General features: G+C 50.0%; 3 protein-coding genes across 3 annotated transcripts; all 3 read left to right on the top strand.

Moving 5' to 3' along the window:
• The first annotated feature begins 3,443 nt into the window (after window positions 1–3,443).
• LOC131278319 (keratin-associated protein 10-8-like) lies at window positions 3,444–4,505 on the top strand. Its single transcript, XM_058296339.1, has 4 exons — window positions 3,444–3,577; window positions 3,713–3,991; window positions 4,064–4,206; window positions 4,294–4,505. Exons 1-4 carry the CDS (start codon window positions 3,444–3,446, stop codon window positions 4,503–4,505), a joined length of 768 nt encoding a protein of 255 aa, XP_058152322.1.
• A 9,028-nt stretch (window positions 4,506–13,533) lies between these two features.
• On the top strand, window positions 13,534–14,430 carry LOC101433943 (keratin-associated protein 10-12-like). The gene is made up of 2 exons (XM_023591515.1): window positions 13,534–14,243; window positions 14,304–14,430. The coding sequence occupies exons 1-2, from the start codon at window positions 13,534–13,536 to the stop codon at window positions 14,428–14,430; spliced, it is 837 nt and encodes a 278-aa protein (XP_023447283.1).
• A 4,938-nt stretch (window positions 14,431–19,368) lies between these two features.
• Window positions 19,369–20,340, top strand: LOC131278369 (keratin-associated protein 10-3-like). Its single transcript, XM_071214498.1, has 3 exons — window positions 19,369–19,733; window positions 19,899–19,989; window positions 20,026–20,340. The coding sequence occupies exons 1-3, from the start codon at window positions 19,369–19,371 to the stop codon at window positions 20,338–20,340; spliced, it is 771 nt and encodes a 256-aa protein (XP_071070599.1).
• Window positions 20,341–26,354: the final 6,014 nt, after the last annotated feature.

The raw sequence follows: 26,354 nt of genomic DNA on the forward strand, positions 1-26,354 counted from the left end.
GTTGCAACTCCTACTCTCTGGTTCATTGGACTTACTCAGGTCAGCTAACAGGGAGATGAGGATGGTCAACCACCACACCAGGGAACCAGGAGAGTCTGCAACTGCAAGCAGGAGAATCACATCCATCATCCATGTGGGATCTAAGCCCCCTCTTGTTACAGAGGAGAAGTGGACATCACCATTCCAGGGCCCACAGGATGGAGGAATAAAATATGGACTAGAGCGAACTTACTGATACTCTACTATAAAACTATTAGGACTAACAATATTAGAAATTGTAGCATTGAGGTGGAGAAAGTGGCCACGGTAGTTGCTGAGGGCAGGGAAAAGGAAGAAGAGATGTGATGTGGGGGCATTTTGGGGACTTGGAGTTGTCCTAAATGATATTGCAGGAACAGATGCAGGACATTATATATCCTGCCATAACCCACTGAATGTGCTGGGGGAGAGTGTGAGCTACAGGGTAAAGTATTATCCACGTGGTGCAGCAGTGCTCCAGAATGTGTTCACCAAGGGCAATGAGTGTGCCACAATGATGGAGGAAGTTGCTGGCATGGCAGGAGTGGGGTGGGGGGTGGGAGGTATACGAGAACCGCTTATGTTTTTTAATGTAACATTTTCTGTGATATGTATATCTTCAAAAAAATACAATTTATAAAAATGATGGGGTTGGGAGTGAGGAGTGGGTTATATGGGAAACTCTTATGTTTCTTAATGTAACGTTCTTTGTGATTTATTAACTTTAATTTTTAAAAAGTGTGTAAAAAGCTAAATAAAAAAATTTTTTTTAAAGAAAGTAAAAGGCATGGCAAAGGGCAGAGTTGAGAGTTTTTGTTATTGGAGTTTGATAGTGAAGCCTTAAGCTGGAGCCCCAGGAAGTAAACTCATATAGGAAAACAGAAGCAAGTCTCAGGAAGAAAGCAAACCTGAGCCCACAGAAAAGAAGTCTGGAAAGATAGGAACACAGGAAGCCTGAACCATCACAGACGTCAGCAGCCACCTTGCTCCAACACGTGGAAACAGACTTTGGTGAGGGATGTAACTTATGCTTTAGGGCCTGGTATCTGTAAGCTCCTACCACAAATAAATACACTTTATTTAAAAAAAAAAAAAAAAAGAATGCTGGGAAACTTAAAAACTCAAGTGAACATCATCAGAAATAGTGAAGAAAACATTTAGTTCTTATCACAAGACAAAATCAAGCTGTTATGAAAAAGAAGTAATCAGATAGTAATGTTTGAAAATGAAAAATATGGTTGTAGCACTAACTAAATCGATGTGAAGGCCAAATAGAATAGAAAGGACTAAAGAACGAAATGTGGTTTGAAACATAAATCAAGAAAGTCTCCTGGAAAACAGAACAAGGCATAAACATAAGGATAATGAAAGAAAAACTAATATGAGGAGTAGTTCCAAAAGATCTGACACCTAAGTGTTACAAAATGAAAGATTAGGAGTGGTGAAATCATTTATAAGAAACTACAAATACATTTCCTAATGAGCCTGCATATTGAAAGTCCCAGTGAGTTCCAGCCATAGAAAGCAAAATAAGATCCACACCTAGAAACAAAACAGAGAAATTATAAAGAAATGACAAGTGGCCAGCGCTAGACTCTCATTTGCAACACTGGACACCACAGGGAAATGCAGTCATGTCTTCACAACTACAAGGAAAGAATTCCTTAAAAACAGAATTGTATACCTAGCCAAACTATCATGCAGGGTTGAGGATAAAACTGACACACTTCCCAAATATATTAGGAATCTTAAAATGTAAAGCTCACTATCATATATGAAAAAGCACTTAATGTTCAACCATGGCAAAATGAAAATGATGAAAATCCAGAGTATGGCATGAAATATAAGAGTAGATTCTGGGAGAATGAAAGAAGAACTGGAGGAAGTTAAAACAAAAAAGACGGGACCTGATCCACTGGCCATTGAAACTCCTGCAAGAGGCACGGCTTCCCCTGCCCAGCTCCTGACCAAACGCTATGATTGATCTCTGGGACCCAACCATAGGCAATGACAAGGCTTTACCTGGGGGGCTCACAGGAACGCTGCCCCCCTACAGGGACAGGTGTGTGGCAGCACAGTGCGGGCTCTGCAGGTCACAGCAGTCACCAACTCAGCCTCCCTACATGATCACACCCCTACGTCCACCTGCATTCCTGAACAAGCCCCCATGTGTACCTGCTCCCTAGCTGACCACGCCCCTGTGGGTACCTGCTCCCTAGCTGACCACGCCCCTGTGGGTACCTGCTCCCTAGCTGACCACGCCCCTGTGGGTACCTGCTCCCTAGCTGACCCGCCCCATGTGTACCTGCTCCCTAGCTGACCCGCCCCATGTGTACCTGCTCCCTAGCTGACCACGCCCCTGTGGGTACCTGCTCCCCAGCTGACCACGCCCCTGTGGGTACCAGCTCCCTAGCTGACCACGCCCCTGTGGGTACCTGCTCCCCAGCTGACCACGCCCCTGTGGGTACCAGCTCCCTAGCTGACCACGCCCCTGGGGTACCTGCGTCCCCAGCACAAGCACCTCCACCCACAGGCCTTTCTGTTGGGGACTCAAAGCCGAGGCCTTCAGGCACCCCTGCCGAGGGGAGGCCTCAGAGACCCTCTTCTCCACGCTGACTCAGTGCCCTGTTCTTTCCACTCTTAACCCCCCATGGTCCCAAAGTCCATAAAAGAGCTGGGCCTTTTGTTGAGGGTCCCGCCAGCAATGAGATGGTTCCCAAATGTGAGCCAATCCACCCCCTCAGCGGGTGGTGCCTTTCCATGGGGGGCGGCGGAGCAGCAGGGCTGGTGCTTCCTCCAGGTGAGCGTCTTGCCTGGGTCATGGGTCCGTGAAAGGCTGACTGTTACTTTCCTTTTGGCTCGTTGACTTAATCGACTTTGACACCTGAAGCTCAGCTCACTGGGCTCAGCTCTGGACACAGCTGACATGAGGGGAGGAAGGCTTTGCTTTATTACCTACTCCTCTCTACTGGCTGTATTTTATTAGGAGTGTGAGCTTTACTAAATATTTAATTTTAAAATCCTGTTAAGTAAGAATATTTAAAGATGTCCAAATGACGCTAGATGGAAGAGAATACATCCCTTTGGAAAGGTGCTTGCCTTCCAAACCACAATTCAGCAAAACCGTGGCTCAAATATTCTCCACAGTTTTTCAGGGACCAAATAAAACACAAAACAACAGAGTCCTACAACGTGCCCACAGGTTCATGAGCATAAAACTAGTTGTGGAAAATAAACCAGCTCTAATGAGGGCTCTGCAGCAGCCAGTTCTAACATCAACAAGGAAGGGAGGCTTGCTGACCCTGCTGCGGGGACAACACAAGCCAGGGCGGGTATAAAAGCCCTGGGAGCAGCTCACACTCACACTCACACCCTCACACCCACCGCACGCTCACGCCTCCTCCCAGCGCTCCCCCACCTCCACCATGGCTGCGTCCACCGGGTCCCTCTGCTCCAGCGACCTGAGCTCCGGCAGCATCTGCCTGCCCAGCACCTGCACCGGCCCCTCCTGGCAGGGGAACGACTGCCCAGAGAGCTGCTGCCCGCCGCCCTGCTGCGCCCCCACCTGCTGCCCGTCCACCTGCTGCACCCCCACCTGCTACCCATCCACCTGCTGCACCCCCACCTGCTGCCCGTCCACCTGCTGCACCCCCACCTGCTGCCCGTCCACCTGCTGCACCCCCACCTGCTGCCTGTCCACCTGCTGTCTGTCCACCTGCTGCACCCCAGCCCCCTGCCTGACCCTACTTGACACCCCTGTGAACTGTGGGTCCAGCCCCTGCCAACCAGTCTGCACCAGCCCCTGTGTGCCCTGCTGCCAGAAGTCTAGCTGCCAGCCTGCCTGCTGCACATCCTTCTCGTGCCAGCAGGGCTGCTGTGTGCCTGTCTGCTGCAAGCCTGTCTGCTGCGTGTCCACCCCCTGCTCAGCCACTGCATGCTGCCAGCAGTCTAGCTGCCAGCCCACTTGCTGCACATCCTCCCCCTGCACATCCTGCTCTGTGCCCGTCTGCTCCAAGCCCGTTGGCTGCAGGCCCCTCTGCCGCACACCCTCCCCCTGCCAGCAGGCCTGCTGCATGCCTGTCTGCTGCAAGCCCATCTGCTCTGTGCCAGTCTCCTGTGGGGTGTCCCCCTGCCAGGACACTTTGTGTTGCCAGCAGTCTAGCTGCCAGCCTGCTTGCTGCACATCCTGCTGTGTGCCCATCTTCTCCAAGCCCATCTGCTCCAAGCCTGTCTGCTGCAGGCCCCACTGCTGCGTGCCCACGCCCTGCCCCCCGCCCTGCTGCAGACCCCCGTCCTGCATGTACCTGCTCTGCCACCCCGTGTGCAGACCCGCCTGCCGCGTGCCCGCCTCCCCCTGCGGGGCCCCCGCCTGCTCCTGCCAGCCCAGCTGCTGCCGCCCGGCCTCCTGCATGTCCCTCCTCTGCCGGCCCCCGTGCCCCCGCCCGGCCTGCTGCGGCCCTGCCTCAGTCCCGCGGTCCTGCTGCTGACCGTCTCCTCAGGGCTTCCTGGGGCTTGAAGTCTCGCTGCCCCTGCCCACCTTGATCCTCTACCTGCAGCCCCGACACCTGCCCACGCCCCTCCATGAGTCCCTGCGGTGCCCTGGGGCCACCTGGTGCCCTCTGGGGTCCTGCTCTGGGATCCAGCTCACCGCTGTCTCCCAGCACTGACTCCCCACCAACTCCTGTCCTGCGTCCACCCGCGGGGTGGGCAGTGACCCCCTAGGCCACCTGCACCCTCCAGGCCGTCAGCCCGTGTGGACCGAACAGGGAGGCTCAGGGACAGGAGGCTCCCAGGGGCCACCTCCTCAGGCCCCACACAGCGTCCACCACCTGACCAGGTGTGCCGCTCCTGTCCCCGAGCCGCGTCTGCTCCTCTGATGTCCCCACACTGTGCGCTGGGCCCCCCTGCAATAAACTCCTCTGTGCTGCATCCACCAGAGTCACGTGGTCGTTCACACCAAGGCCCCCTGTCTGGTCATTCCCACACGGGTGGACTGGGTAGCTCCCCAGGGACCCAGGTCCTGGGCCGTGGAGTTGGCAGGACGCCCCACCGCCGTGCACATGCGGCCAAGGGGACCTGCTTCAAGGGCAGGAAGAGGGGCCTGCCTGGGGGAGGTGCCCTGAGGGGGTCCCCGAAATCAGGCTGTGTCCAGGACACACTCAAGGAGGACGAGCCCAAGGATTCTGAGCAGAAAATGGCCAGCACGGCGGCCCAGGGCCCCGGGGATGGCTGCTTCTGTCCAGGAAAAGGAAATTTAGGGTCTTCAACTACCCCAGCGGGTCAGTGTGGCTCAAGCCCCCACATCTCGTACAAGCATGTGGTGTGTGCTGCACCTGCTCTCCTCCTGGGGCCTGGAATCTTTTCTGTGGCAGGCAGGGGGAGCCTCTGACCAGCCCCAGGGAATTCCCTGGTCAAGGGGCCCTAAAGAGCTTCCTGTGGACAGCGCTCCACACGGGGGAGGACATCTGAACAGACCTGTGACAAGTAGCAGTCATAGGCTAAAATGTAAATCATAATGTAGAACATAAGGTAACTAAAACTTTAGAAAATTGTATAGTCTAAAATATAAACCACAATGTAAACCCAAATGTTACCTTGTTTGAAAGCTATTGTCTCAATATCTGTACATCGGTTTCAGTAAATATAGTATGAACATGTAAAAAGATTATTGCTGTGGAAGAGAAAAGGGTTTTATGTTGTATATGTGGGAGTACTGTATATTGTATATATGAATTCCTATGATCTAAAACTTCTGTGAAGATATGCTTAATAATTAGGGGAAAAAAAGAAAAGGATGTAGACACTAATGAAAAGACGGAAGAAGTTGCCTTGCCATTTGCATACAGGGCAACACTTTTGCAGTGATGGAAGGCAAAACATCAAAAACAAAGCTTTTGCATTTCTTAATTTTTTAACACCCCAATTTATTTTTACCTTAATTTTTCTAAATTAATATGTATTCTACATGTAACCTTTAAACTCATCACTATATTCCATTTCATTATTAAAGGAACCTGACAATATATTGGGCTTCATTTTTTAAGAAGTTTTGGATCACAGAGTGGTTCAACAATGGCAGGGGAGGAATACTGGTGTGGGATGCTATTGACAGGGGACACATGGTTGGCAGGGAGTTCTACAGGGTATATATCCAGGGTACATAAAAATGTTTGGATATTTTCATAGTGGTTACAATTAAAAACAACTGAGGGAGTGCTGAGTTCCTAGCCAGGGGAGCTCTATCACAGTCCCTAAAGGAACAGCAACAATCCCCCAAGTGCAATGGCAAAGACCAAAAAAGAAGGAAGGTCCAACAATGAGCCCTTGATACTAATGACTATGCTTGTGGACCTGTGCACCTGAAATAAGAACAAGGCCTAGAGCTGCAGGGTGCCTAAGAAATACCTCCTGAGAGCCTCCGTGTTGCTCAAATGTGGCCAGCCTCAAAGCCAAACTCAGCATGTAAATGTGTTGCCTTCCTCCCAGCATGGGACATGACTCCTGGGGATGAGCCTCCCTGGTGCTAAGGGATTACTACCAAGTACCAGCTGATGATGTAACTAGAAAATGACCTTGAATAAAAGGGTCAACTCGAACCAGCAGAATATCACAGTCTACATATAATAGCAGGAGTTAAAACTGCTTTTTAACCTGAATAAAAGATGAGGAAATAGAAAGGACAAATGAGTTTATATGGCTATGAGTCTCCAAAAAGTGCCGGGAGGTTATCAGAGGGGTCACTCTTATGCACAGCTGAGCAGATCCCAGAGACAGATATAAGGTAGAATGCAACCCCAGGTATTGGTTCTTCTGAGGGCTACAGAGACCCACAGGTTCTACGGTCATGGCAGACAGAGTTCAGTGCCATGCCAGTGGGCCCTACTTTGGAGTTTGTGTTTCTGTGTGATGGAGCTGAACTCAGATGTGATCTTTGTTCACAAGCCTCTCCAGTTACTTTTACCCGAACTGTAGTTGGTGCTGGGGTTTAATGTATACGCAGGGGACCTGAATCTCTGGACTGAGCATGTCATAGTCCTGGGCTCAACAGACTTGCAGTTCCTACACTCTGGCTTATTGGACTTACCCCACTCGGCTAACATGGAGGTGAAGGTCAACCACCACACCAGGGAGCCAAAAGTACCTACAACTGCAAGCAGGAGGATTGCATCCAGCATCCATGTGGAATCTAAGCCCCCTCTTGATATAGATGTGGAGTGGACATGGCCATTCTAGGGTCCACAGGATGGAGGAATAAAGTATGGATTAGAGTGAATTTACTGATATTCTGTTCATGAACTATTGTGGGTAGTAATCAAAGAAAATGTGGCATTGGTGTGGAGAAAGTGGCCATGGTGGCTGCTGGGGGTAGGGAGTGGGAGGAAGAGATGTGATGTAGGGGCGTTTTGGGGGGTTGGAGTTGTCCTGGGTGGTGCTGCGGGGACAGTTACTGGACATTGTTTGTCCTCCCATGGCCCCCTGGGTGGACTGTGGGAGAGTGTGGGCTATGGTGTGGATTATTGACCATGAGGTGCAGTGGTGCTCAGAGATGTATTCACCAAGTGCAATGAATGTCTCATGATGATGGAGGAGATTGTTGTTATGGGGGGAGGAGTGGGGTGAGGGGGGTGGGGGGTATATGGGAACCTCATATGTTTTGAATGTAACATTAAAAAATAAAGACAAAAACAAAAACAAAGAAGGCCCAGGAGGGATGGCGGTGCTGCTGTATTCTACCAAACGTCTAAAGAAGACTGTCCACCAAGACCCTCAAACTCCTCTAAAAATATAAGAGGTGGGAACCCTTTCTCTTCTACATTTCTAGTTCATTCTATGAGGCCAGCATTTCCCTGTGACCAAAGCCAGACAGACATCAAGGAAAGAAGAAGACAGACCAACTTCCTTTACGAATATAGAGGAAATGTGCTCAGAGAATCCCAGCACTGCATCCTGCAGCACCTGCAGAGGCTCCTGCACCATGATCTAGTGGATTACTCTGAGGGGTACAAGGCGGCTCCAACCTACAGAGATCAATCAACGTCATGCACCCCATCAACAGAATGAACCTCAGAAAACCACATGATCATCTCAATCGAGGCAGAGAAAACATTTAACCAAATCCAACACCCTTTTCTAATATATAAATTTACTTCTTTATAGCAGGTACCTGGCACTGAACCTGTGACCTCGTACATGGGAAGCAGATGCTCAACCCCTGAGCTATGGCCGCTCCCCTCCCACACCCTTTCATGATAAAAACATTCAACCATCTGGGCATAGAAAGACCTTCCCCAACGTGCTGAAAGGCATTTCTGAAACACCCCCAGTGAACAACACTCTTAAGGTTGAAGGACGGCTGAAGGTCACGCCAGGCAGGGGCTAGTCAAGAGGGCCTCTTCACCGCTGCTGCTCCACGCTGGACCCCAAGTTCTAGACAGAGAAAGTGGGCAGGAAGAGGAAATAAAACAACCAACGTGGACACACACACATCAGGATTCAAGATCACCATGCAAAAATCAGCTGTATTTCTGTACACTAGTAATAGACAATCTGTAGCAATGTGAAGATAATTCCATTTACAATAGTGTCCAAAAGAATAAAATAGCTAGAAGTAAATGTAAATGAGGAAATGAAAAGTTTTGCACTGAAAACTACAAAACACTGCTGAATAAATTGAAAGAAGATACAAATAAATGGAGAGCCCACCCACGCCTATGAGTTGGAAGAATAAATATTGTGAAGGTGCAAAACACTCTAAAGCCATCTACAGAGTCAATGCAATCCCCTACAAAATCCTAAGATTTTCTTGTAGCAATGGACAAATGGTCCTAAGATTCATGTGGAATTGTAAGGGACCTCAAATAACCAAAACAATCTGGAAAAGAGAAGAACAAAAATGGAAAATTCACATGTGACATTGTCATCACTTAGGACAAAGCTACAGTAATTAAAACTGAGTGGGGAAGCGGCTGTGGCTCAATCAGATGAGCTCCCGTCTACCATATGGGAGGCCCTCGGTTCGTGTCCCAGGGCCTCCTTGTGAAGGCAGGATCGCCCGCACGCTGTGGAGCACCGCCCGGCCTGCAGACCTCATGGAGCACTGCCCGGCACACAGGTGATGCAGAGAGCTAACTCAGCAAAGGTGACGCAACAAAAGAAGGGAGACAAGCAAGGACACAGAAGGGACAAAGAGAGCAGACAGCAAGCAAGCCGCAAGGGGAGAGGGGAAAAAAAATAAATACAGACTCAGAAGAACATACAGTGAAATGGACACAGAGAACATGCAAAAAGTTGTGTAGGGGGGGGGATAAAAAAATAAAAAAAAAACAAAAAACTGAGTGCCACAGGCCTAAGGATAGACGTAGCTCATAGATTCGAACTGCAAGTTGGTCTTCTAAATCCTTTCTGGTTTTTCTCTCTGTTTCTATCAATAGAGAAAGAAAGAGTAACATCTTGAACTACTTTAGTTTTCTACATCTCTCCTTTCAGTTCAGTCATTTTTAACTTACACATAGACAGAAAAATGTGGAATCATAGTATCTTCCCAGTGGGGGGACCCTTTTACCATTAGAAATGTTCATCTTCATCTCTAAAAATGCTTCTTGCTTTAAATTTATCTGATAATACACAGCCACTTGAGTTTTGGTCTTTTTTTTTTAGTGTTTACACAGTGTATCTTTTTCCATCATTTTACTTTCAACAGTCCCGTGTGTTTTCATTTAGGATCTATCCACATAGGGTGTTCTATTTATGACCCAGGCTAATAATCTTTGCTTTCTTAATTAGAATAATTACTAGTTTGTATTTTTTTTTAATTTATGAATGGTTGGGTTTATAGCTACCCTCTGACTATAAGGTTTTCTGTTTATCCCAATTTGTTTTGTGTTCCTTTTAAAATTTATTCTTTCTTTTCTTCTTTGGTTTAATCAGGTATTTTTCTTATGCATCTTATTCATTTTACCTCTTCTGCTAATTATTAGTTGTAGGTTGTTTTACTCTTCCTTCAGTGGTTACACTTGAGATCACAACATGCCTTCTTGACTTATTAGAATCTAAAATACACTAATTATTTTACCACTTCCAAAGCAATACTGTGAACTTAGGACACATTGACAACATTTACTGCTACCACTTCTTATAGTGAATAGTGTCATTTATGCTATTTTCACTTAAAATTTAGATCTGACAAAACATTGTTACAAACATAATATATATCAGGGCAATAGGATGTAGATATTAGTACATTTTCACTTATATTTGCACACTTACAACCCCGTTTATGTCCTCCTCATTCTTTCCAGCATTTCTGTGAAGCTGTCATCCTGTCTGAATAAAACCCTTTAATATTTGCTTTAGAGGGAATCTGCTGGTGTTGGATGGGCTCAGTTTTTGTTGGTCTGACAACGTCCTCCCCTGCCCACACTATTTTTGAAGGAATTTCTGTTTGGATAAAATTCCTGGTTGGTAGTTATTTTCTTTTAGCACCTTAGAAATGTCGTGCCATTATCTTCCTGCTTTTGTTGTCTCCATTGGGAAATCAAGTATAGCTACTTCTTGTAATTAATGGTTTCCGTTTTTTTTTAACATGACTGCTTTCAAGAAAGAGTCCTTGTTTCATTATGATATACATAGGTGAAGCTTCACACTAGTTTTTTAAGGTTTCTAGCATATTGAATCTGAAACTTAGGTGTATCCTTAGTTCTGGAAAACTCTGTCACTCTTTTATCACCATTCCCCCATTTTCCCTTTTCCGACCAGGAACTGAAATAACAAAAATATCAGCCCTACAACATCTACCATGTTTACTGATTACTTTTCAATACCTTTATTTTTGCTCTCCAAATTCAATGTAGATGTTCCTTAACTTCCAGTTCATTAATGTTCTGTTTGTTCAGTCTACTACTAAACCCATCTATCTATTCATATGCACAGTTCCAGAATTTGTCTGTTTCATTTTTATCTGTAGATTTCAGTTTTCTGATAAAATTCTCCATCTTTACATCTATTTTGTTGATTCTAATGAATAGTTATTTTCATCTATGTTGGATAATAGGAATAGTTGTGGCATCCCTGGGTCTCTTTCTATTGTCCATTTTGTCTCTTGGGTCCATTTCTTGGGTGACTGTAATCTTGACTGAATCCATACATACAGAATTCTGACTCACAATGAATGTGTGAAACTTCTCTAGGCTCTGGATGACTTTGCCTTCTCCCAGAGCTCTGCACACTATCAACTGGTAGAGGGCTTGAGTGGGTTGAGAGCTTTAAACCAATCAGGGGCTGGGCTGGCTTGAGGCTGAGGAGGCAGTTGGTGTAAGGTCTGGTCTAGCCCTGCTCCTATCCAATGGGATTTACCTCTCCAGGCTCCCACTCTAAAACCACTGCTCCTGAGCTGGTCTGAACACTAAATTGTGTCTCTTTAGGATGTGCAAACAATCTGCTTGGCTGCTCAGAGGCTTTCTTCTTGTGATTTTCAAAACTCTCTAGGGTAGCATGAGAATTTGGCCAAAACCTTGAGGGTCTAACCTACAATTATGAGGCCCTCATCTTCCTTCTTGTGTTCTGGATCTTGGTCCCTGGAGGCTCGGTGGCCTGGGCAGTCATTGCTTCAATTCAAATTCACCAACTCCAAGTGGTACCTCAACTCCCCCTGGCTTCTCCACACCTCAATGTTACAATTTCTTCTATTACTAGTCACAATAGTTCCAGAGTAGAATATCAGTAAGTCCACTCTAATCCATATTCTATTCCTCCATCCTGTGGACCCTGGGATGGTGATGTCCTCTCCTCCTCTATATCAAGAGGGGGCTTAGATCCCACATGTTTGATGGATGCAATTCTTCTCCGTGCAGTTGTAGCCACTCTCGGTTCCCTGCTGTGGTGGTTGACCATCTTCACCTCGATGTTAGCTGACCTGGGTAAGACCAATGAACCAGAGAGTAGGTGTTGCAACTCTGCTGAGGCTCAGGGCCCAGCTGGTACATGGACAGTCCAGAGATTCAAGTCTCCTGAGCATACACACCCACCCCAACAACAAACAAAGGTTCAGTAAAGGTGACAGAAGAGGCATGTGTAGAAAGGTCACATCTGAGTCCAACTCCAACACACTCAGGGACACAAATTCCAAAGTAGGGTCACTGACAAGGCCCTGAACTCCAGAGCCATCCTCCACAACCATAGAACCTGTGGGTCTCTGTAGCCCTCAGGAGAACCAGTACCTGGGGTTGTATCTACTTTGGCTGTTTCTGGGGTCCTCCTGAGGAGTGCCTAAGCGCAACCCCTCTGATGACCTCCTGACTCTTTTTTGAAGACTCTTAGCCATATGAACTCATTTGTCTTTGCCATTTCCCCTTTTTATTAAATTTTAATGTGCTTCCAGTCTAGAGACTTGGTTCCTCTACCTGCAGGGGGATGGGAGGTGACAGAGCTGGCTCACAGCTATCATACTTTTAGTACTGAAAATAAAAGGAAAGGAAACTGAGCTGGTCGTTGAACTCCTAGAAACCTGCAGCCTGTCCGCGTTTCGTAACTTCCCTGGAGTGGAGAGCCAGTGCTGAGAACACGGTAGGGATAAGCGTTGGCCAAGGAAGGAAGGGGATTGCAGCCTCTGCCTTCTCCTGGCAGCACCCCAACCCCAGGCCCCTCCAACTGGGCACCTGCACTGCCGCTGGGCCTTCCACGCTGACCACAGCAGCTGGGCCAGGCAGGCTCAGGCCACCTCCTGTACTCCTTCACGACCTCGGCACGTGCTGCCCGGTACTGCAGAAGGCAGGCCTGCTGCGTGGTGACCACTTACTTCTTGGGACTAAAGTCCCCAAGGTCGGGGCCAGGTGCAGCGATTTGGCCCACAGTACAGGGTCAGGACTGAGACAGGGGTGCTCCGCAGAGCAGGGACCCCCACCCCCCGTGAGGAAGGCGGCACTGGCTGCCCCCTGATGCTTCTGCCACCTGCACTCACATCTGGCGGATGCCTCACCACAAACCCTGGCAGGCACGGGTCCCCCCCTGGCACCCTCATTTCACGCAGCCCAGACACCCCCAGAGCCCAGCAGCTGTGCACGGGTCCCCCGCCTCTGGGAGCCGAGGCAGCCTGGCCTGGGGTGCTGGATTCTCTGCAGCCAGCCCAGCCCCACACACACCCCACTTGCGCCTACACACACCTGCTCAGTGCCGTGCCCTGGAGCCCACACAGGTCAGCGAGGGTCAGCAAGGCCACACCCGCAGTCACGAGTGAGCATCACCTCCTGGACGCACCTGAGCTGGCACCTGGGCGCTCTCCAGGTAAACACCAACAAGGAAGGGCTCGGGGCCTCCTGTGGGACAACACGGGCCAGGACAGTATAAAAGGCCAGAGCTCAGGGGACCTCACACTCAGCACACACTCAGCTCACACTCAGCTCACACTCAGCACACACTCAGCTCACACTCAGCTCACACTCAGTACACACTCAGCACACACTCAGCTCACACTCAGCACACGCAGCCTCTTCCCAGCTCCCCCTCCTCCACCCCCACACCATGTCCCTGTGCTCCAGCGACCTGAGCTCCAGCAGCCGCCTCTGCCTGCCCGGGTCCAGGAATTCTTGTACCGACTGCTCCTGGCAGGGGGACGACTGCCCAGAGAGCTGCTGCGAGGCCCCCTGCTGCGCCCCCACCTGCTGCGCCCCCACCTGCTGTACCCCCACCTGCTGCACCCCAGCCCCCTGCCTGACACTCGCCTGCACCCCTGTGAGCTGTGGGTCCACACTCTGCCAAGCAGTCTGCACCAGCCCCTGTGCTCCCTCCTGCTGCCAGCAGTCTAGCTGCCAGCCTGCCTGCTGCACACCCTCCCCCTGCCAGCAGGCCTGCTGCATGCCTGTCTGCTTCAAGCCCCTCTGCTGTGAGCCTGCCCCTTGCCAGGACTCTTCATGCTGCCAGCAATCTAGCTGCCAGCCCACTTGCTGCACATCCTCCCCCTGCACGTCCTGCTGCGTGCCTGTGTGCTGCAAGCCCATCTGCTCTGTGCCAGTGTGCTGTGGGGTGTCCCCCTGCCAGGACACTTCATGCTGCCAGCAGTCTAGCTGCCAGCCTGCCTGCTGCACATCCTACCCCTGCACACCCTGCTGTGTGCCTGTCTGCTCCAAGCTCGTTTGCTGCAGTCCCATCTGCTCTAAGTCCCTCTGCTGCAAGCCCCTCTGCTGCGTGCCCTCCCCCTGCCCCCCAACCTGCTGCAGACCCCCGCCCTGCGTGTCCCTGCTCTGCCGCCCCGTGTGCAGACCCGCCTGCCGCGTGCCCGCCTCCCCCTGTAGGGCCCCCGCCTGCTCCTGCCAGCCCAGCTGCTGCCGCCCGGCCTCCTGCGTGTCCCTCCTCTGCCGGCCCCCGTGCCCCCGCCCGGCCTGCTGCAGCCCCGCCTCGGCCCCGCGGTCCTGCTGCTGACCGTCTCCTCAGAGCCTCCTGGGGCTGGAAATCTCGCTGCCCCTGCCCACCTTGATCCTGTACCTGCAGCCCCGACACCTGCCCACGCCTCTCCATGAGACCCTGCCGTGACCTGGGGCCCACCTGGCGCCCTCTGGGGTCCTGCTTTAGGGTCTGATTCACCGTTTTCTTCCAGCTCTGACTCCCTCAGTCAGCATGCCCTGGGTCCACCCGCGGGGTGGGCAGTGACCCCTAGGCCACCTGTACCCTCCAGGCCGTCCAGCCTGTGTGGAATGAACAGGGAGGCCCAGGGAGAGGAGGCTCCCAGGGGCCACCTCCTCAGGCCCCACACAGCGTCCACCACCTGGGCCAGGTGTGCCGCTCCAGTCCCCGAGCCGCGTCTGCTCCTCTGATGTCCCCACACTGTGCGCTGGGCCCCCCTGCAATAAACTCCTCTTGTGCTGCATCCACCAGAGTCACGTGGTCGTTCACACCAAGGCCCCCTGTCTGGTCATTCCCACAGGTCATTCCCAGGTCCTGGGCTGTGGAGTTGGCAGGACGCCCCACCGCCCTGCACATGTGGCCAAGGGGACCTGCTTCAAGGGCAGGAAGAGGGGCCTGCCTGGGGGAGGTGCCCTGAGGGGGTCCCCGAAATCAGGCTGTGTCCAGGACACGCTCAAGGAGGATGAGTCCGTGGACTCTGTGCAGGAAAAGGTCAGCACGGCGGCCCAGGGCCCCGGGGATGGCTGCTTCTGCCCAGGAACTGAATTTTAGGGGCTTCCCACCACCCCAGCGGGTCAGTGTGGCTCAAGCCCCCACATCTCGTACAAGCATGTGGTGTGTGCTGCACCTGCTCTCCTCCTGGGCCTGGAATCTTCTCTGTGCCAGGCAGGGGAAGCCTCTGACAGCCGCAGGGAATTCCCTGGTCAAGGGGCCCTAAAGAGCTTCCTGTGGACAGCGCTCCACACGGGGGAGGACATCTGAACAGACCTGTGACAAGCAGCAGGAAGAAGCAGTCATCGAAACAACACAGAATGCCAGGAGAGAGGGCTGTGCTGCTGAATCCTACCAAACATCTAAAGAAGACTGGCCATCAAGACCCTCAAACTCCTCTAAAATGTAGAGGAGAAGGGAACCCTTCTAGTTCATTCTGTGAGGCCAGAATCTCCCTGATACCAAAGCCAGACAGACGTCAGGGAAAGGAGCCTGCAGACCAGCCTCCCTTATGGACATGGAGGAAACCTGCTCAGACAATCCCAGCACTGGGTGCTGCAGCACGTGCAGAGCTTGTACAGACAACCAAGAGGGTTTACCTGAGGGTGCAGGGCGGCTCAACCTACAGACATCAATCAACATCATGCACCCCATCAGCAGAATGAACCTCAGAAACCACATTCCACACAGGCCTCTTCTGTCACGTTTACTGAACTGTGCTTGGCGCTGGGGTGGTGCATGCTCAGGAGACTTGAATCCCTCGACTGTGCATGTGCCAGCTGGGCCCTGAGCCTCAGCAGAGTTGCAACTCCTACTCTCTGGTTTGTTGGACTCACCCAGGTCAGCTAACAGGGAGGTGAGGATGGTCAAACACCACACCAGGGAACCAGGAGAGTCTGCAACTGCAAGCAGAAGAATCACATCCATCATCCATGTGGGATCTAAGCCCCCTCTTGTTACAGAGAAGAAGTGGACATCACCATTCCAGGGCCCACAGGATGGAGGAATAAAACATGGACTAGAGTGAACTTACTGATACTCTACTATAAAACTATTATGACTAACAATATTAGAAATTGTAGCATTGAGGTGGAGAAATGGCCACAGTAGTTGCTGAGGTCAGGGAAAGGGAAGAAGAGATGTGATGGGGGGGCATTTTGGGGACTTGGAGTTTTCCTGAATGATATTGCAGGAACAGATGCAGGACATTATATATCCTGCCATAACCCACTGAATGTGCTGGGGGAGAGTGTGAGCTACAGGGTAAAGTATTATCCACGTGGTGCAGCAGTGCTCCAGAATGTGTCCACCAAGGGCGATGAGTGTGCCACAATGATGGAGGAAGTTGCTGGCGTGGCAGGAGTGGGGTGGGGGGTGGGAGGTATACGAGAACCGCTTATGTTTTTTAATGTAACATTTTCTGTGATATGTATATCTTCAAAAAAATACAATTTACAAAAATGATGGGGTTGGGAGTGAGGAGTGGGTTATATGGGAAACTCTTACATTTCTTAATGTAACATTCTTTGTGATTTATTAACTTTAATTTTTAAAAAGTGTGTAAAAAGCTAAATAAAAAAATTTTTTTAAAGAAAGTAAAAGGCATGGTAAAGGACAGAGTTGAGAGTTTTCGATATTGGAGTTTGATACTGAAGCCTTAAGCTGGAGCCCCAGGAAGTAAACTCATATAGGAAAACAGAAGCAAGTCTCAGGAAGAAAGCAAACCTGAGCCCACAGAAAAGAATTCTGGAAAGATAGGAACACAGGAAGCCTGAACCATCACAGACGTCAGCAGCCACCTTGCTCCAACACGTGGAAACAGACTTTGGTGAGGGATGTAACTTATGCTTTAGGGCCTGGTATCTGTAAGCTCCTACCACAAATAAATACACTTTATTTTAAAAAAAAAAGAGAGAATGCTGGGAAACTTAAAAACTCAAGTGAACATCATCAGAAATAGTGAAGAAAACATTTAGTTCTTATCACAAGACAAAATCAAGCTGCTATGAAAAAGAAGTAATCAGATAGTAATGTTTGAAAATGAAAAATATGGTTGTAGCACTAACTAAATCGATGTGAAGGCCAAATAGAATAGAAAGGACTAAAGAACGAAATGTGGTTTGAAACATAAATCAAGAAAGTCTCCTGGAAAACAGAACAAGGCATAAACATAAGGATAATGAAAGAAAAACTAATATGAGGAGTAGTTCCAAAAGATCTGACACCTAAGTGTTACAAAATGAAAGATTAGGAGTGGTGAAATCATTTATAAGAAACTATAAATACATTTCCTAATGAACCTGCATATTGAAAGTCCCCGTGAGTTCCAGCCATAGAAAGCAAAATAAGATCCACACCTAGAAACAAAACAGAGAAATTATAAAGAAATGACAAGTGGCCAGCGCTAGACTCTCATTTGCAACACTGGACACCACAGGGAAATGCAGTCATGTCTTCACAACAAGGAAAGAATTCCTTAAAAACAGAATTCTATACCTAGCCAAACTATCATGCAGGGTTGAGGATAAAACTGACACATTTCCCAAGTATATTAGGAATCTTAAAATGTAAAGCTCACTATCATATATGAAAAAGCACTTAATGTTCAACCATGGCAAAATGAAAATGATGAAAATCCAGAGTATGGCATGAAATATAAGAGTAGCTTCTGGGAGAATCAAAGAAGAACTGGAGGAAGTTAAAACAAAAAAGACGGGACCTGATCCACTGGCCATTGAAACTCCTGCAAGAGGCACGGCTTGCACTGTCCAGCTCCTGACCAAACGCTATGATTGATCTCTGGGACCCAACCATAGGCAATGACAAGGCTTTACCTGGGGGGCTCACAGGAACGCTGCCCCCCTCACAGGGACAGGTGTGTGGCAGCACAGTGCAGGTTCTGCAGGGCACCAGTCACCGACTCGGCCACCCTAGCTGATCACACCCCTACGTCCACCTGCATTCCTGACCAAACCCCAAGTGTACCTGCTCCCTAGCTGACCTGCCCCATGTGTACCTGCTCCCTAGATGACCACGCCCCCACGTGTACCTGCTCCCTAGCTGACCACGCCCCCACGTGTACCTGCTCCCTAACTGACCACGCCCCTGTGGGTACCTGCTCCCTAACTGACCATGCCCCTGTGGGTACCTGCTCCCTAGCTGACCCGCCCCATGTGTACCTGCTCCCTAGCTGGCCACGCCCCTGTGGGTACCTGCTCCCTAGCTGGCCACGCCCCTGTGGGTACCTGCTCCCTAGCTGACCACGCCCCTGTGGGTACCAGCTCCCTAGATGACCACGCCCCTGTGGGTACCTGCGTCCCCAGCACAAGCACCTCCACCCACAGGCCTTTCTGTTGGGGACTCAAAGCCGAGGCCTTCAGGCACCCCTGCCGAGGGGAGGCCTCAGAGACCCTCTTCTCCACGCTGACTCAGTGCCCTGTTCTTTCCACTCTTAACCCCCCCATGGTCCCCAAGTCCATAAAAGAGCTGGGCCTTTTGCTGAGGGTCCCCCCAGCAATGAGATGGTTCCCAATGTGAGCCGATCCACCCCCTCAGCGGGTGGTGCCATTCCATGGGGGGCGGCGGAGCAGCAGGGCTGGTGCTTCCTCCAGGTGAGCGTCTTGCCTGGGTCATGGGTCCGTGAAAGGCTGACTGTTACTTTCCTTTTGGCTCGTTGACTTAATCGACTACTTTGACACCTGAAGCTCAGCTCACTGGGCTCAGCTCTGGACACAGCTGACATGAGGGGAGGAAGGCTTTGCTTTATTACCTACTCCTCTCTACTGGCTGTATTTTATTAGGAGTGTGAGCTTTACTAAATATTTAATTTTAAAATCCTGGAAAGTAAGAATATTTAAAGACATCCAAATGATGCTAGATAGAACAGAATACATCCCTTTGGAAAGGTACTCGCCTTCCAAACTGCAATTCAGCAAAACCATGGCTCAAATATTCTCCACAGTTTTTCAGGGACCAAATAAAACACAAAACAACAGAGTCCTACAACGTGCCCACAGGTTCATGAGCATAAAACTAGTTGTGGAAAATAAACCAGCTCTAATGAGGGCTCTGCAGCAGCCAGTTCTAACATCAACAAGGAAGGGAGGCTTGCTGACCCTGCTGCGGGGACAACACAAGCCAGGGCAGGTATAAAAGCCCTGGGAGCAGCTCACGCTCACACTCACACTCACACCCTCACACCCACCACACGCTCACGCCTCCTCCCAGCGCTCCCCCACCCCCACCATGGCTGCGTCCACCGGGTCCCTCTGCTCCAGCTACCTGAGCTCCGGCAGCATCTGCCTGCCCAGCGCCTGCACCGGCCCCTCCTGGCAGGGGGACGACTGCCCAGAGAGCTGCTGCCCGCCCCCCTGCTGCGCCCCCACCTGCTGCCCTTCCACCTGCTGTGCCCCCACCTGCTGCCCATCCACCTGCTGTGCCCCCACCTGCTGCCCATCCACCTGCTGCACACCCACCTGCTGCACATCCACCTGCTGCGCCCTAGACCCCTGCCTGACCCTCGTTGACACCCCTGTGAACTGTGGGTCCAGCCCCTGCCAACCAGTCTGCACCAGCCCCTGTGTGCCCTGCTGCCAGCAATCTAGCTGCCAGCCTGCCCGCTGCACATCCTTCTCGTGCCAGCAGGGCTGCTGCGTGCCTGTCTGCTGTGTGTCCACCCCCTGCTCAGCCACCGCATGCTGCCAGCCCACTTGCTGCACATCCTCCCCCTGCACATCCTGCTCTGTGCCCGTCTGCTCCAAGCCCGTTGGCTGCAGGCCCCTCTGCTGCACACCCTCCCCCTGCCAGCAGGCCTGCTGCATGCCTGTCTGCTGTAAGCCCTTCTGCTCTGTGCCAGTCTCCTGTGGGGTGTCCCCCTGCCAGGACACTTTGTGTTGCCAGCAGTCTAGCTGCCAGCCTGCTTGCTGCACATCCTGCTGTGTGCCCATCTGCTCCAAGCCCGTCTGCTGCAGGCCCCACTGCTGCGTGCCCGCCCCCTGCCCCTCGCCCTGCTGCAGACCCCCGTCCTGCGTGTCCCTCCTCTGCCGCCCCGTGTGCAGACCTGCCTGCCGCGTGCCTGCCTCCCCCTGCAGGGCCCCCGCCTGCTCCTGCCAGCCCAGCTGCTGCAGCCCGGCCTCCTGCGTGTCCCTCCTCTGCCGGCCCCCGTGCCCCTGCCCGACCTGCTGCGGCCCTGCCTCAGTCCCGCGGTCCTGCTGCTGACCGTCTCCTCAGGGCCTCCTGGGGCTAGAAGTCTCGCTGCCCCCGCCCACCTTGGTCCTGTACCTGCAGCCCCGACACCTGCCCACGCCCCTCCATGAGCCCCTGCGGTGCCCTGGGGCCCACCTGGTGCCCTCTGGGTTCCTGCTCTGAGATCCAGCTCACCACTGTCTCCCAGCACTGACTCCCCCCCACCTCCTGCCCTGCGTCCACCCGGGGTGGGCAGTGACCCCTAGGCCACCTGCACCCTCCAGGCCGTCCAGCCCGTTTGGACTGAACAGAGAGGCTCAGGGACAGGAGGCTCCCAGGGGCCACCTCCTCAGGCCCCACACAGCGTCCACCACCTGGACCAGGTGTGCCGCTCCAGTCCCCGAGCCGCGTCTGCTCCTCTGATGTCCCCACACTGTGCGCTGGGCCCCCCTGCAATAAACTCCTCTGTGCTGCATCCACCAGAGTCACGTGGTCATTCACACCAAGGACCCCTGTCTGGTCATTCCCACACGGGGGGACTGGGTAGCTCTCCAGGGGCCCAGGTCCTGGGCCGTGGAGTTGGCAGGACGCCCCACCGCCCTGCACATGTGGCCAAGGGGACCTGCTTCAAGGGCATCAAGAGGGGCCTGCCTGGGGGAGGTGCCCTGTGGGGGTCCCCAAAGTCAGGCTGTGTCCAGGACATGCTTAAGGAGGATGAGCCCGTGGACTCTGCACAGGAAATGGTCAGCACGGCGGCCCAGGGCCCCGGGGATGGCTGCTTCTGTCCGGGAACGGGAATTTTAGGGGCTTCCCACCACCCCAGCGGGTCAGTGTGGCTCAAGCCCCCACATCTCGTACAAGCATGTGGTGTGTGCTGCACCTGCTCTCCTCCTGGGGCCTGGAATCTTCTCTGTGCCAGGCAGGGGGAGCCTCTGACCAGCCCCAGGGAATTCCCCGGTCAAGGGGCCCTAAAGAGCTTCCTGTGGACAGCGCTCCACACGGGGGAGGACATCTGAACAGACCTGTGACAAGCAGCAGTCATAGGCTAAAATGTAAATCATAATGTAAAACATAAGGTAACTAAAACTTCAGAAAATTGTATAGTCTAAAATATAAACCACAATGTAAACCCAAATGTTACCTTGTTTGAAAGCTATTGTCTCAATAGCTGTACATCGGTTTCAGTAAATATAGTATGAACATGTAAAAAGATTATTGCTGTGAAGGGAAAAGGGTTTTATGTTGGATATGTGGGAGTACTGTATATTGTATATATGAATTCCTATGATCTAAAACGTCTGTGAAGATAGGCTTAATAATTAGGGGAAAAAAAGAAAAGAAAAGGACGTAGACACTGATGAAAAGACGGAAGCAGTTGCCTTGCCAATTTGCATACAGGGCAACCCTTATTGTAGTGATGGAAGGCAAAACATCAAAAACAAAGCTTTTGCATTTTTTAATTTTTTAATACCGCAATTTATTTTAACCTTAATTTTTCTAAATTAATATGTATTCTACATGTAACCTTTAAACTCATCACTATATTCCATTTCATTATTAAAGGAACCTGACAATATATTGGGCTTCATTTTTTAAGAAGTTTTGGATCACAGAGTGGTTCAACAATGGCAGGGGAGGAATACTGGTGTGGGATGCTATTGACAGGGGACACATGGTTGGCAGGGAGTTCTACAGGGTATATATCCAGGGTACATAAAAATGTTTGGATATTTTCATAGTGGTTACAATTAAAAACAACTGAGGGAGTGCTGAGTTCCTAGCCAGGGGAGCTCTATCACAGTCCCTAAAGGAACAGCAACAATCCCCCAAGTGCAATGGCAAAGACCAAAAAAGAAGGAAGGCCCAACAATGAGCCCTTGATACTAATGACTATGCTTATGGACCTGTGCACCTGAAATAAAAACAAGGCCTAGAGCTGCAGGGTGCCTAAGAGTTACCTCCTGAGAGCCTCCGTGTTGCTCAAATGTGGCCAGCCTCAAAGCCAAACTCAGCATGTAAATGTGTTGCCTTCCCCCCAGCATGGGACATGACTCCTGAGGATGAGCCTCCCTGGCACCGAGGGAGTACTACCAAGTACCAGCTGATGATGTAACTAGAAAATGACCTTGAATAAAAGTGTCAACTCAGACCAGCAGAATATCTCAGTCTACATATAATACCAGGAGTTAAAAATGCTTTTTGACCTGAATAAAAGGGGGAAATAGAAAGGACAAATGAATTTATATGGCTATGAGTCTCCAAAAAGAGCCGGGAGTTTATCAGAGGGGTCGCCCTTATGCACACCTGAGCAGAGTCCCAGAGACAGATAAAAGTAGATTCAACTCCAGGTATTGGTTCTTCTGAGGGCTACAGAGACCCACAGGTTCTATGGTCATGGCAGATGGAGTTCAGTGCCATGTCAGTTGGCCCTACTTTGGAGTTTGTGTTTCTATGTGATGGAGCTGGACTCAGATGTGATCTTTGTTCACAAGCCTCTCCTGTTACTTTTACCAGAACTGTTGTTGGTGCTGGGGTTTAATGTATACCCAGGGGACCTGAATCTCTGGATTGACCATGTGATAGCCAGACCCTGGGCCTCAACAGACTTGCAGCTCCTACACTCTGGTTTATTGACTTACCCCACTCAGCTAACATGGAGGTGAAGAAGGTCAACTACCACACCAGGGAGCCAAAAGTGCCTACAACTGAAAGCAGGAGAATTACATCCAGCATCCATGTAGAATCTAAGCCCCCTCTTGATATAGATGTGGAGTGGACATGGCCATTCTAGGGTCCACAGGATGGAGGAATAGAGTATGGATTAGAGTGGACTTACTGAGATTCTATTCATGAACTATTGTGATTAGTAATCGAAGAAAATGTGGCATTGGTGTGCAGAAAGTGGCCATGGTGGCTCCTGGGTGTAGGGAGTGGGAGAAAGAGATGTGAGGTGGGGGCATTTTCGGGGGTTGGAGTTGTCCTGGGTGGTGCTGCAGGGACAGTTACTGGACATTGTATGTCCTCCCATGGCCCACTGGGTGGACTGTGGGGGAGTGTGGGCTATGATGTGGACCATTGACCATGAGGTGCAGCAGTGCTCAGAGATGTATTCACCAAATGCAATGAATGTCTCATGATGATGGAGGAAGCTGTTATGGTGGAGGAGTGCAGTGAGGAGGCTGGGGGCTATACGGGGACCTCATATGTTTTGCATGTAACATTAAAAATAAATAAAGACAAAAACAAAAAAAACAAAAAACAAAGAATGCTCAGGAGGGATGGCGTTGCTGCTGAATTCTCCCAAACGTCTAAAGAAGACTGTCCATCAAGACCTTCAAACTCCTCTGAAATGTATAAGATGTGGGGACCCTTTCTCTTCTACATTTCTAGTTCATTCTATGAGGCCAGCATTTCCTTGTGACCAAAGCCAGACAGATATCAAGGAAAGACGACGACAGACCAACTTTCCTTACGAATATAGAGGAAATGTGCTCAGAGAATTCCAGCACTGCATCCTGCAGCACCTGCAGAGGCTCCTGCACCATTTTCTAGTGGATTACTCTGAGGGGTGCAAGGCGGCTCCAACCTATAGAAATCAATCAACATCATGCACCCCATCAACAGAATGAACCTCAGAAAACCACATGATCATCTCAATCGAGGCAGAGAAAACATTTAACCAAATCCAACACCCTTTTCTAATAGATAAATTTACTTCTTTATAGTAGATACCTGGCATTGATCCTGTGGCCTCATACATGGGAAGCAGATGCTCAACCCCTGAGCTACTGCCACTCCCCTCCCACACCCTTTCACAATAAAAACATTCAACCATCTGGGCATAGAAAGACCTTCCCCAACATGCTGAAAGGCATTTCTGAAACACCCCTAGTGAACAGCACACTTAAGGTTGAAGGACGGCTGAAGGTCACCCCAGGCAGGGGCTAGTCAAGAGGGCCTCTTCACCGCCGCTGCTGCACGCTGGACCCCAAGTTCTAGACAGAGAAAGTGGGCAGGAAGAGGAAATAAAACAACCGACTTGGACACACACACATCAGGATTCAAGATCACCATGCAGAAATCAGCTGTATTTCTGTACACTAGTAATAGACAATCTGTAGCAATGTGAAGATAATTCCATTTACAATAGTGTCCAAAAGAATAAAACAGCTAGAAATAAGTTTACATGAGGAAGTGAAAGGTTTTACACTGAAAACTACAAACCACTGCTGAATAAATTGAAAGAAGATGCAAATAAATGGAGAGCCCACCCACGCCTATGAGTTGGAAGAATAAATATTGTGAAGGTGCAAAACATTCTAAAGCCATCTACAGAGTCAATGCAATCCCCTACAAAATCCTAAGATTTTCTTGTAGCAACGGACAAATGGTCCTAAGATTCATATGGAATTGTAAGGGACCTCAAATAGCCAAAACAATCTGGAAAAGAGAAGAACAAGAATGGAAAATTCACACTTCACATTGTCATCACTTAGGACAAAGCTACAGTAATTAAAACTGAGTGGGGAAGCGGCTGTGGCTCAATCAGACGAGCTCCCGTCTACCATAGGGGAAGCCCTCGGTTCACGTCTCCTTGTGAAGGCAGGCTCGCCCACACGCTGTGGAGCACTGCCCTGCCTGCAGACGTCATGGAGTGCCACCCGGCACAGAGATGATGTGGAGAGCTAACTCAGCAAAGGTGATGCAACAAAAGAAGGGAGACAAGAACGCAGAAGAGCCTAGAGCAAATTGACAGAGAGCAGACAGCAAGCAAGCCACAAGAGGGGAAATAAAATAAATAAATACAGACATGGAAGAACGTACAGTGAAATGGACACAGAGGGCAGGCAGCATGCAAAAAGTTGTGGGGGGGGTGGATAAAAAAAAGAAAAAAAACAAAAAACTGAGTGGTACAGGCCTGAGAATAGACATAGCTCATGGACTCAAACTGAGAGTCGAGCTTCTAAATCCTTCCTGGTTTTTCTCTCCATTTCTATCAATAGAGAGAGAAGAAGTAACATCTTGAACTATTTTAGTTTTCTACATCTCTCCTTTTAGTTCAGTCATTTTTTAACTTACACATATAACAGACTGAAAAATGTGGAATCATAGTATCTTCCTGGTGGGGGGACCCTTTTACCATAAGAAATGTTCATCTTCATCTCTAAAAATGCTTTTAGCTTTAAATTTATCTGATGATACACAGCCACTTGAGTTTTGTTGGTTTTTTTAGTGTTTACATAGTATATCTTTTTCCATCATTTTACTTTCAACAGTCCTGTGTGTTTTTATTTAGGATCTATCCACATAGGGTGGCGTATTTATGACACAGGCTGATAATCTTTGTTTTTTTTTTTTTTTTTTTTTTAATTTTTTTATTTTTTATTGACTTTGTAATAATATTACATTAAAAATATATATGTGAGGTCCCATTCAACCCCACCCCCCCACCCCCCCTCTCCCCCCCCCAACAACACTCCTTCCCATCATCATGACACATCCATTGGATTTGGTAAGTACATCTTTGGGCACCTCTGCACCTCATATACATTGGTTCACATCATGGCCCATACTCTCCTCTATTCCATCAAGTAGGCCCTGTGAGGATTTACAATGTCCGGTGATTACCTCTGAAGCACCATCCAGGGGAGCTCCATGTCCCGAAGACGCCTCCACCTCTCATCTCTTCCTGCCTTTCCCCATACCCTTTGTCCATTATGTCCACTTTTCCCAATCCAATGCCACCTCTTCTATGTGGACACTGGATTGGTTGTGTCCATTGCACCTTTATGTCAAGAGGAGGCTCAGATTCCACCTGGATGCTGGATGCAATCCTCCCATTTTCAGTTGTAATCACTCTAGGCTCCATGGTGTGGTGGTTGTCCTTCTTCAACTCCATCTTAGCTGAGTGTGGTAAGTCCAATAAATCAGACTGTAGGTGCTGGAGTCTGTTGAGGCTCAGGATCTGGCTATCACATTGTCAGTCCAGAGATTCAAATCCCCTAAATATATCTTAAACCCCAACATTAACTGCACCTCCAGCACAT

The sequence above is a fragment of the Dasypus novemcinctus genome, chromosome 4 (genome assembly GCF_030445035.2).
Source record: "Dasypus novemcinctus isolate mDasNov1 chromosome 4, mDasNov1.1.hap2, whole genome shotgun sequence".
Taxonomy (NCBI): domain Eukaryota; kingdom Metazoa; phylum Chordata; class Mammalia; order Cingulata; family Dasypodidae; genus Dasypus; species Dasypus novemcinctus.